At 32.9% G+C, this 12,335-nt stretch overlaps 1 protein-coding gene across 1 annotated transcript in view; it reads left to right on the top strand.

The window, feature by feature from the left end:
* Positions 1-10,793, top strand: part of LOC108362618 (selenium-binding protein 1-A) — a 156,893-nt gene extending 146,100 nt beyond the window's left edge. Inside the window, exon 5 of the mRNA XM_017615675.1 lies at positions 10,415-10,793. Coding sequence (XP_017471164.1) covers positions 10,415-10,609 — 195 coding nt within the window. The 3' untranslated portion in view covers positions 10,610-10,793. The remainder of the gene's footprint in view (positions 1-10,414) is intronic.
* Positions 10,794-12,335: the final 1,542 nt, after the last annotated feature.

The raw sequence follows: 12,335 nt of genomic DNA, 5'->3' as shown, positions 1-12,335 counted from the left end.
GAATTCGAATGAATTTGTTATTATTTATACGTGAATTTTGTAAATTATTTCATTGGTTAATTGTGCTTTATTTGAATATAAAAATAAATATATTGCACAAAAAACGTATACTTCTATTTCCCACGTACATAAGCTACTATTTTTTTTTAATTTGCAAAGAAGCAACACGGTGCCACGGCTAAGGGAGCGGTGCGAGAGAGACAACTGTCAGTTTAACGAACCTTTAATTATTGAGTTATGTGTGCGCCCACCACTGTCGTATACTATGCGATGCTGCAGTCACAATAGTGCTTCAGTACAAAATACCTTTAGTGTGGCTTAACAGTGGTAAATTAAAAACAAAAATAAAATTACAAATTTCTTTACTTCAGAGGTGTTATGATCATTAATATTACCTAATAACCACTCAGGGGACCTCTGACTTTTCAAATGACACCTCATTAGTGGAACTGCTTGCATAGGAAAATAGAAAAAGGGAGACTAACAAAAAAACCCCTTAGAGAAATAATATATATGTATGATGATGATGAGTTAAATGGAAACTATCTTATATGTAAAAATATATTCCGATTTATCTATTTCAAAAGAATGATGTAAAATGTTTTATATATGGATCTAGTTTTAATAATAATATTTACTACTTTCATCTAAATTGCTTTTTATTGTAAGTTTTCACGAGTAGTAGCAGTTTTCTGGCCGACTATACATGTTAAGGCTAAATAATTTCACAATTTCCACCCTATTAAAGGTTTATATTTTAATAAAATGTGATCAATTACCTAAGAATATATAAATTCCGATCCAACTATAGTACTGAATGCCTGAGAAACAATTATTTAAATCAAATGATCAATAGTGAATGCACTCGGAGCGAATTTTGGAACACGGGGCGAATTATGCATATTAAGACAAATTTCTAACTTTCTACCATATTATACGTTTATATTTCAAAGTAATATGATTAATTACTGAAGAATATATAAACTCCGATCAAACTTCACTACTGCATGCTTGACAAACAATATTTGAATCAAAAGATCAATAGTGAATGCGCTCGGAACGAATTTTGGAACACGATATAAAATATGCATTTTAAGATTAAATAATTTCTAATAAGCTTATGTTTTAATAAAATATATTTAATTACTGAAGATTATATTAACTCCGATCAAACTATAGTATTAATTGTTTGACAAACGAATTAAATCATATAATCAACAGTGAACGCGCTCGGAGCGAATTTTGGAACACTTCATAAAATTCTACAGAGGAAGTATATTATTTGGTAGAGATCAAAATGTATTTAACAATGTGTAATTGAATTTGATATTGCTCTCAGAAGAACAATTCTATAAAGTCAAATTGAAAAAAAGTTGTATGAATTTTGAATCGTTTGTTTATATTTTTTGACATAATAGTATCTTAAAAGAGAGCCGCACTGAGTTGTCAATAACATCTTGTTTAATACACCCATGATACAAGAATTTAAAGGAAAAACCGCTTGCTCAATTCGTCGGCCATCATCTATTTTTTTAAGTTTGTCTACTTTATAAAATTGAAACTTTGAGAGCAACTCAAATGCCAAATAAAAGTAAAACAAAAAGATGAAAATATTAAAATTGTTCAACTTTGCATTCTCCTTTTTGTTGAACGGCCTTTCAACTAATCGCTTTCAACAAAGTTGGTGCCAGCCAATATTTAGCAATTCAAATTTTTTTTCGTGTAGCCCTGCGTGAGTTGAAAGCAAAAGTTGAACGCAAAATCGCCTCGTGCGAACACCTTTTTAGCAAACTTCAACAATGTTCAGGCTGCCTCTCAGTGGTTTTACCTTCAAATTTTTTTATCATGAATACACCTTGGTCGAGATATCACGAACAAGTTTTCCTTTATTTATTTTTACTTAACATCTTTAAATATGTATCTTAATACGTATTAATTTTTTTAAGGATTTAAAAAAAAGGAGGACAGTCGGGTCTACGTAACCAGAATGACCCGAATGCGCATTGAAGTCGGTTGTATTTTATGCTTAAAATTACTTATTATTGAGATACAGTTTCGCTGCTATTTAGAGATTTCTCGACATACTATTCACATTTCTGTTATTTATTATTTTTCTTCTTAGTCATTTATATGTTTAGGACTTACTGTGGGTGATTTAAATTCATTTGGTAAATATGTATGTACATATTATGTACAAATTATGAATTTTATTCGTGCAATTCCATCGTAGTCCGATTTTTCATAAAATCTACGAAAAAGCGATGACTGAATAGGAACTGTTATGAACGTGTGTATTCAAAGCATACGCTGCGTTCGTAGCTACTCGAATTCAACAACATTTTCATAGATTTCACGAAAAGTCGGACTACGACGAATTCTGTGATAGCCTTGATAAGTTCGTGCGATTATGACNGCGTTCGTAGCTACTCGAATTCAACAACATTTTCATAGATAGGACTACGACGAATTCTGTGATAGCCTTGATAAGTTCGTGCGATTATGACTTATGAATCGATTATGGATGGCAACCATGATTCAATAATACAAGGTTCGATAAACTGACAGTTGTCTCTCTCGCACCGCTCCCTTAGCAGTGGCACCGTGTTGCTTCTTTGCAAATTTACATGGAAACAGTGTAGCTTTGGTGTGAAATAAAAGTATAAGCTTTTGTGCAATATGTTTATTTGTATATGCTTATGAAGCATATTTAACTAATGCAAACATAAGCAATGGACGTTTACATCAATCTCATAGTAGTCTTATTTTAATTTTGAGTCATTTTGCAGTTTAACATATAAATTACGTAATTCACGTAGATATATCAGCTGTCAATAATTATCTAACCTTGTATTATTGAATCATGGATGGCAACGGAACCTCAGTTAGGTTGCCGATGGACAGCGCCACTGAAATGAAAATGTATTTTATTATGAATAGCAATAATTAAGTTTCATAAAGTTCAAGGTGATACAAATTAAAAAAAGCTGAAAAAAGAAATAAAGTATCTCAATCAAAATTTCCCGGCAGCCACAAAAATGCAGTTGCCAATATAGCAACTCAGTTGCTAGCTTTTAGTTGCTAGTTGCCGTCTGTAATACCATTTCAGCCACTGGCAACCAACTGAAGTTCGGTTGTCCTCCGTAATCGACCCATAAAATCGGAATTGAATATGCATGCACGTTCTGCAGAACGACAAACACTTTGTATATATATATACTAGCTTATACCCGCGGGTTTCACCCCCCGCTTTTATACACATATGAAAAATAATTTAATGATGTTAGATTTTATTTCTGTGCCCATTTCGTTACAGCTCGTTATTTTTTAAGCGAGTTAAGGTATTTAGGCCGTTTAAAACTATGAAATTATAAAATCTCGTCTGCGCGCTAGGCATACGAAAGATATCAATCCCTCTAAGTATACCTTAAACAGTTTCCAGGTATACGACTCGTGAACGTGTAACCTTCTTGGAGGTGCCACGGCGAGTTCTAATATTTCCAACTCAAATTTAGTAACCTGGCCTTGATAAAATACCACTTCTCATTACTGTAGCAAATGCCTCAAGAGAGCTTTAGATTATAAGGCCGAACCCGGCTCTCCCTTTTCCATTTAATGAAATTTATTCTGTCAGTACGGAACTTATAAAATAAATCTCCATAACAAATTTAAAATACTTCGAGAGATTTTCTATCCTTCCAGAGATATGTATTAAGAAGTTTTTAGTATGTATGTTGGCGACATGCCTCCTTTTTTAATAACTCACATTTTTTCCATGAGCAATTGATACATTTTGTATACACAACTCCATACCAAGTTCCAGTATCCTTCTACAAACACTTCTAGGGATATGTGCAAGAAAAAGTAAATTTGTACTGGAAGTGCCACGCGCCTTTTTCTTATAACCCTAATTTTCTTCCATGAATTTAGAATTGATTTTACATACCCCAGTACCAAGTCCCAGTACTCTACCATGAACACCCTTAGAAATAAGCAGTATAAAACAGTTACTTTGTACGGCAGGAACCATGTCTCCTTTTCGAATAACGCAAATTCTTCTCCATGAGTATGGAATTAATTTTGTATACACATCTCGGTGCCAAGTTCTAGTCCTCTGCAATAAACACCTCCAGAGATATGCAGCATAGAAAAATCAATTTGCATGGGAGTTGCCACACCACCTTTTCCAATAACTCTCATTTTTCTCCATGAGTATGGTATTAGTTTCACATACATACATACATATGTATTTCCATACCAAGCTTGAGTGCTTTACCCCAAACATTTGAAGAGATACGCAATATGAAACTTTCAGTCAGTATGAAAGGTGCTACGCCTCTTTTCCAAAAATGTCCATTTTTCTCCGTGAATATGAACATGATTTCACACAGTGTTGGCAAACTGTTAATCTGACTAACGATTAAAAATTAACGATTAAAATGTTAATCGCGTTTGACGATTAAAATTAATTAGTCGTAATCAACTGTACGATTAATGATAACATTTTTTTAATCGTTAATCGCTGGCTGCGATTACGTTTAATTAATTTAAAACATTAATCGTTAATCCAATTAAAAATAAAATCTGATCAATTTGTCTACTTTGTCCGAGTTTGAAACCAAACACCAGTTATAGTAATTATGTTGTATTTTACGCTTATAAAAAGCACATAATATAAAAAAATATAATTATTGTTATTAGTAATACATAAACTGGGAACTTTTACAAACCTAGTTTGTAAAACGTTTGTTGGTATATATCTTAATGAAAATGCACACCAAATTGCTTAGATTGATGAGGAAACCCGACTTAGCCACACCGGATTATACTTGCTTTGTGTGCACAGGGAAATTCCAGCATAACTTAATTAATCACCAAACCTACTTGATCAAATTAAGAGTTAATGAATAAATTTAATTTTTTAATCGCGGTTACGATTAACTGTTTAGTCGGATTAAAATTAATCATGATTAACTGTAATCAGATTGAATTTAATCGAATCAACTAACTAATTAAAACATCAATCGATTAATGCCAACATTGATTTCACATACATATCACTATACCAAGTTTCAGTTCTCTCCCACAATTACTTCCAGAGATATGTATGTAATATGAAAATTCCAATTTGTATGGGAGGGGCCTTGAGTTATCGGACTTACTTTCAGTCTAAGACTATCCTTCCGAAATCCGTAGTAAGTGTACTAAATTTCGTTCTGATCGGAAACCCGGTTAAGGAAGTAGCCTATTTTTCAGTCCAGGTCATAAACCATCTTTGAGCAAAATTTCATTTTCAAACAGGTATCCTTCTTAAAAAAGTAGCCTATTTTCCAGTCTATGTCATAAGCTATCTGTGTGCAATCTTTCATGCAAATCAGTTCAGTCATTTACGCGTATTAATTTAATTAAACTTTCTTAATACGTGATAACTCTTAAAATAGTAGCATATTTTCCAACATAGGTCATAAGCTATCTCTGTGCGAAATGCCATACAAATCTGTTCAGTCGTTTCCGCGTATTAATTTAATTAAAACTTTTTTAACAGGTGGCAACTCTTTCAAAAAATTAGCCTATTTTCCACTGTAGGTCATAAGCTATCTGGTTGCAAAATTTCATGCAAATCCGTTCAGACTTTTCCGCTTATTAATTTAATTCAAATTTTTTAGCAGGTAGTAACTCTTAAAAAAGGTAGCCTATTTTTCAACCTAGCTCATAAGCTATCCGTGTGAAAACTTCCATGCAAATCAGTTCAGTCATTTACGCGTATTAATTTAATTAAACTTTCCTAATACGTGATAACTCTTAAAATAGTAGCCTATTTTCCTACATAGGTCATAAGCTATCTCTGTGCGAAATGCCATGCAAATCTGTTCAGTCGTTTCCGCATATTAATTCAATTAAACTTTTTTAACAGGTGGCAACTCTCCCAAAAAATTAGCCTATTTTCCACTGTAGGTCATAAGCTATCTCTGTGCGAAATGCCATGCAAATGTGTTCAGTCGTTTCCGCGTATTAATTCAATTAAACTTTTTTAACAGGTGGCAACTCTTCCAAAAAATTAGCCTATTTTCCACTGTAGGTCATAAGCTATCTCTGTGCGAAATGCCATGCAAATGTGTTCAGTCGTTTCCGCGTGATGATTTCCCAAACATCCAAACATACAAACTTTCACATTTATAATATTAGTAAGATAAGATTAGTAAGATTTAACGATTGTCAAAGGCATGCCAGAAGATGTTTCATAATAGGTTTGCGGCCATGGTCTTCTTCGAGTAGGTTCTTCGATTCCAAAAACTTTACAAACCTCTATATGCTAGCATCCCTTAGTGTTTTTGCCAATGACATGGCACTATTGCACTGTTAGTAACCAAATTTAGCGGCAGTTGCATTCACACGTGTCAGCAAGCTGTGGGAATGCCCAGCAGATGGCGTTTGTTCAGCTATCGAAATCACTGCACCGACGGCTGTGGGCAGTACTGCTGGTACATATTTACCACAGCAGTGGTTGGGGCGTTCTGTTCTGCAACAATGCAATGATGACATGTCCTATAATGTCGACGAACAAAGATATAAAATTGAAAATAACTAACCTTATTCCCAGCTGATTTGGGAGACCACCCTTGGTCACGACCAGAACGCATTTACCAAGAGGAAAAACCGCAGGGATTGCAGTAGTTCTTACAATCACCGTTGATGCTGTGCTTGTAATTAATAGCTTTTCAGACTATACAGAAAATTGCATTAATCAAATGTTAAACACATCAAATAAATAAATTTCAATAATTTGTTTACCATTTCACAAACCGAGTTACCAAGAAATAGAAACTCACCGCGATGCGATACAGAAATAAAAACCAACAGGGCTGCATTTTCTTGGTAAACAACACAAGCGCTCAGAGCAATCTCATCCGCAATATTATTTTGTAAAAGATGATTATCGCATTATCTAATTAGCGCACATTATTGGGTTTATTTTTAGTAGAATATAATTGTATTATCTCAGACTTTTTATCAATGTTTTCTAATATTCTTTCTTTTGGCATGCAAAAGCAACCATGCGCTCAATTTCTTGTGGGGAAATTTGGTCCCCATAAAGGACTTTCACCACGAAACAGCTACAAAAACAAAAAACTTTTCTACTGGTATACTGTGGTCATAGTCGAAATAAAGTCCACTGAAAAGTTATTTGTAGTTATTTTTTACAGGCATCCCATTGGAAACATACAGCAGCCCATTGGTAGAGGGCTTCGGGTGTACGAATTTGTTGTAACATCAGAAGTTGAACACTTGCTCTAGCTGGTAATCTCTTAAAATTTATTCCAATCAGGTCGTAAGCAGATTTCCCATGTGAACTTGCAACAAGGTTTAATTCTGCCATTTCCTTGAAGGCATTTTCATGATTTCAGACCTTTAATATGATTTATTCATATTGTTTTTCTTTTTAACACACCTTTCCCCTTTCAAAAATATACAATTTATAAAATTTCAATGCCTATTTATCAAATTGCTCGAGTGTTACACGATCAATTGAAGATATTTAAAAAATTTAAAATCTTCTGCTTTTCGCATATTTTTAGTATGTTGAGTTTAATTAAATTAAATTACACCTAATGTATCACGTAGAAATTTTATAAATTTGGCGAAGCTGGTGAGAGCGATCTAGTTAGTGCATTCGAATATTTTTACAGGTACATAATTTATAACGGTTAATCCCGACTGATGTTATGTTCAGTTTAATTAAAATAAATTACACCTAATGTATCACGTAGAAATTTTATAAACTGAGCGAAGCTGGTGAGAGCGATCTAGTTAATGCATTCTAATGTTTTTACAGGTACATAATTTATAACGGTTAATCCCAATTGATATTAGACAAAAGAACAACCAAAAGGAGAAAAACGCATTTTGCACGATTTTTGAATAGTGTGAAAGAAAGTGTTCATTCAATAGTGTTCGCTTTATTTATGGAAACGAAACATGTTTTGGAAGTCCTGGGTCCTTTCTACTTTCTTCATCAAATATTTCTCGTATTCCAGCTCTTTTAGGGTTTGGATCTTCGCAACGTGTTTTTATTATATTCTTGTGTCTAGATGGAAGCACTGATGATTTGGCATTAACCTCATTCATCTAGAATCTAGATATGGAAACACCTACGGTGCAATGTTTATTGTAACAACATTCATATCTCACGTGCGATACAATCAGGGTTGCCGCTTTGGAAAATTGTTACCAAAATTGGTAGAAAAAATTTGGGTTGGTAAAAATGTAAATTTTTTCTCATTTTGGTAGGTTTTTGTTGAACTTTTCGTTCCCGATTTATTTTTCGTAGTTATCTTCATATTATAAATTTCTTTGCATACTTTTTATATACTTACATACGTATAAATGTATATCGAGATTAGGCGAACATATCGTGCTCCATTCAAAACTAATTTTACTGGAATCCCGAGGAGCTTTTGATTGCCTAAATATTTTAAATGATTATTAAAATACATATAAAGAAATATTGACAGGTATGTAATGACGCAATATGATTGTTCGCAAAAAAAAAATTAAATCAACGCCATTTTTATCAATAGAAATTGTTAAATAAAACAAGTAAGAAATTCTAAGTTCGGGCGGAGCCGAACATTAAATACCCGGCGCAAGTATTAAAAATATTTTTTTTCTCCGAAACCTACCGCTAGATGGTAAGCCGGGGTGTATCAATTTTGAGTAAATTAGAGTCCTTAAATTTCGAAATATTGAAGTTTCAAGCATTTCTGAAATTTACCGTTATATGAAAAGCGGCCGTAATTTTAGTCCGATTTCAATAATTTACAACGTCTTGCTTATATGTGGCAAGCACAATAACTATACCGAGTTTGGTACAAATTGGTAGAACGGTTACCGATATACATATATGTGATCATAAGTGGGCGGTGCCACGCCCATTTTCCAAAATTTTACCATAAACGTATTTCTTGGTAAAGAATTGTTGCAAGCATCAATTTTGAATAAATTAGCTTCAATATTTACTGATTTATCGAAGATTTTGTATTTCTCTAAATTACCGTTATATGGGATGTGGGCGTGGTTATTGTCCGATTTTAAAAAGTTTCGGCGGTTTTTTATGCTGTACCAAGGCCAACAACTGTGCCAAGTTTGGAAGAAATTGGTGCAGCGGTTACCAAGATATACACATGTAACCATAAGTGGGCGTGGCTACGCCCATTTTCCAAAAATTTATAATATTCTTATTTTTCGTCTAAAAATTATTGGAAATATCAATTTTGAGTGAATTATCTTCAGTAGTTACTAAAATATCGCAGTTTTCGTATTTCTGGAAATTACCGTTATATGGGAAATGGGCGTGGTTACAGTCCGATTTCGCCCATTTTCAATACCAACGTACCTTGGATTAAGGGAAACCTACATACCAATTTTCGTTGAGATACCTCAATTTTTGCTCGAGTTATCGTGTACACGGACGGACGGACAGACAGACATGGCTTAATCGGTTTCTTTTTTCATCCTGATCATTTATGTATTCGTTTTGGCTGTTACAAACAACCGTTATGTGAACAAAATTAATATACCCTTGTGCACAAGTGCGCTCGGGTATAAAAACACAAAAGACTGGCGGCAAAAAATTAAAAAAAAAAAAATCAGCGGGAATTACATTGTGAGCTATAGTCAAGTATTAACTTAAATTGTTCTAAAAATTCAGAGTAAAAAATTTGAAATTTGGACAAAAATTTTTTGAATTTTTCCAAATAATGTATATAGTTTGAATCCTTAATTTTTATGGATTTAGTTAAAGCAGCACCAAATTTTTTCTTGAAAAACATTGCGAATAATAAAAAAAATCAGCAAGTGCTTTTTTGAGTCTCTGTATATGTTTTTCAAATTATGAAGTTTCGTTGTTGTCTTTAGTTTTATCACTTCCGCTTTTGGTTGAAGGAAACTGCGAATATGCCAATAATATGACTAATATAATATGAATAATATGACCGTATAATTAGTTAAATAAAAAGTTCCTTAAAAACAATTTTTATTCTTATTGAAATAACTAAACAAATAGAAAAATAGTTTAATTAAAATAAATAAAAAAATAACAAAACTATAGTTTTTATTAAAATAACTATACAAAATTTATTGGTAGATATTTTCCAGATTTGGTAGATTTTTCTCAAGTGGATGGTAAATATTTTTTTCAGCAGTGGCAACCCTGGATACAATAACAAAATTTTTTCCATTTGAGTCATTTACTTTATTTCCCTTTTTTTTACTTTATTTCGCTTTTGAAAAGGTAATAATGTCAATTGACTTAATTTCGCACCACTATGCGAAATCGTGTCAACTGATGTTATTTCTGTTTATCTTGTTACCTGTCACCAATCAATAAATTAAATTAATTTATCTTTTTCTCACATAGTTTTATCCGAAAATGGTCGAAAAAGGCGGACACATTGTTTTAATAGACGTTGATGTGGTAAATGGAGGCATGAAGCTTAATGAGGAATTTCTTGTGGACTTTGGTAATGAACCGCATGGACCTTCACTTCCCCATGAAATGCGTTACCCGGGCGGAGATTGCACCTCGGATATTTGGTTGGCAACAGACGGATAATAATAAAAAATGCTATAAAAAAGCGCAATGAACAAATAAGAATACAACTTTACAAAAATGTAAGGATACTATTACAAGATAACATTAGCTCTTCTTTAAAATTTTATGGAGTACAAATTCATTCGATGATATCTGTATTTTTGAAATTTTTTTTATTTTTATTAAAAATAACAAAACCACTTAATCAGTTAATTTTTCTTTATTGTTATTCATCAGCGGTAAATACCAAACCTACAAATAAGGAGTCGGTATCTCTCAAGGGCATAAGTCCCACCTCATTGTATTCGAGTAAAATAAATTTTTCTTTGCATTATGTAGATGTGCACATTTTTTATAATCTTTGTGTGGCTGGCAACACTATCAAAGAAAAAAAGCTAATAATAGGAGAAAGTACTGGGTGCACCCACCGTTTAACGTGAGGAGCATAAAGCACACACGGCTGCCACTTTGGTAAAATGATACCAAACTTGGTAATTTTTATTCTGTTTTGGTAGTTTGGTAACTTCCGAAAGCACTTGGTAACTTTCAGACTAAATTCCTAAAAACCTTAAAGTATTTTACAATATCGGCGGCAAAGTTACATACACGGAGCAAATTTCTTACGGAACGAATTTGTTTTTGATGATACATACGAAATTAAATTGTGAGTTATGATTGGCGATGTTCACAATCATACATATGTGCCACAAGGAGCTAAGATCAGAAATTTATTTCTTAAAACTCTTACACAATATTGATTTCAAATAAGTTAATAGTAAAAACAAATATTTTTAAAGCAAGCTTTCTGAATATGAACGAAATCGGACCATGAATACTGGTTTACCGCATATGTATATCGACTCGTGCGCCACCTATCGGCAACATTTTTAGTGGAGTTATTCCTTTCGATGTAGTTCATACACGTTCCAAATATGAACCCAATCGGACTATAAATACGGGGTTTTCAAATATCTCGACTCCTGCGCCCCTATCGGTGAACTCATCTTTCACTGTATGTAAAATTGCTCGCTACGTCTGAAAATCGAGTCAATTTATTTTCCTATGGTTTTAGAGATTTTTGTAGTTTACCGTTATTCAGCTAAAAAAAATTGAGTCCACTAATCACACAGTTAGCACATCAGTTTTCGATAGGCCTAGTAGTTTCTGAGAAATTTATGAATCACTCCAGATTTTTTTTTATGAAAAAAATTAAAAAATCTAATTCAAACTCAGCACGGGTTATGATAAAATCTAGCTACTAACAAAGAAAATCGATAGATAAATACAATATGGGCAGGAGAGGGTATTACTCACACGTGCACGCCAAACAGGGTTGCCACTTTGGTAAATTGTTACCAAAATTGGTAGAAACAATTTGGGTTGGTAAAAAGGTAAATTTTTTCTCATTTTGGTAGATTTTGTTTAATTATTTTGTTTGAAAACGCAATAAAACTTTTCGTTCCCGCTTTATTGTTCGTAGTATCATTATAAACTTTTAAATACATACGTATACATATAGATATATCGTTAACTGGCCGTCTCCACAGAATAAAACTTATTGCTGTCCAGCTGTAATTTTGGTAGATATAAATTATATCAGTGGCAATATTTGTGTGCGCTTTTTATCTTGATGTAAGTATCTGTGAGATAGCTTCTAAAACGTAGTTTTGCCGGATTTGATCACTTAAAAAATTTAGAAAATAGGCTATTTTACACCAAGTACATAATTACAAATATTTTAACCGAA

Source organism: Rhagoletis zephyria, unplaced genomic scaffold, assembly GCF_001687245.7.
Source record: "Rhagoletis zephyria isolate East Lansing unplaced genomic scaffold, Rhagoletis_zephyria_1.1 Rzeph_scaffold_01055, whole genome shotgun sequence".
Taxonomy (NCBI): Eukaryota; Metazoa; Arthropoda; class Insecta; order Diptera; family Tephritidae; genus Rhagoletis; species Rhagoletis zephyria.
Note: the sequence above shows the minus strand (reverse complement) of the source record. Positions and strands in the feature narration are given on the sequence as shown.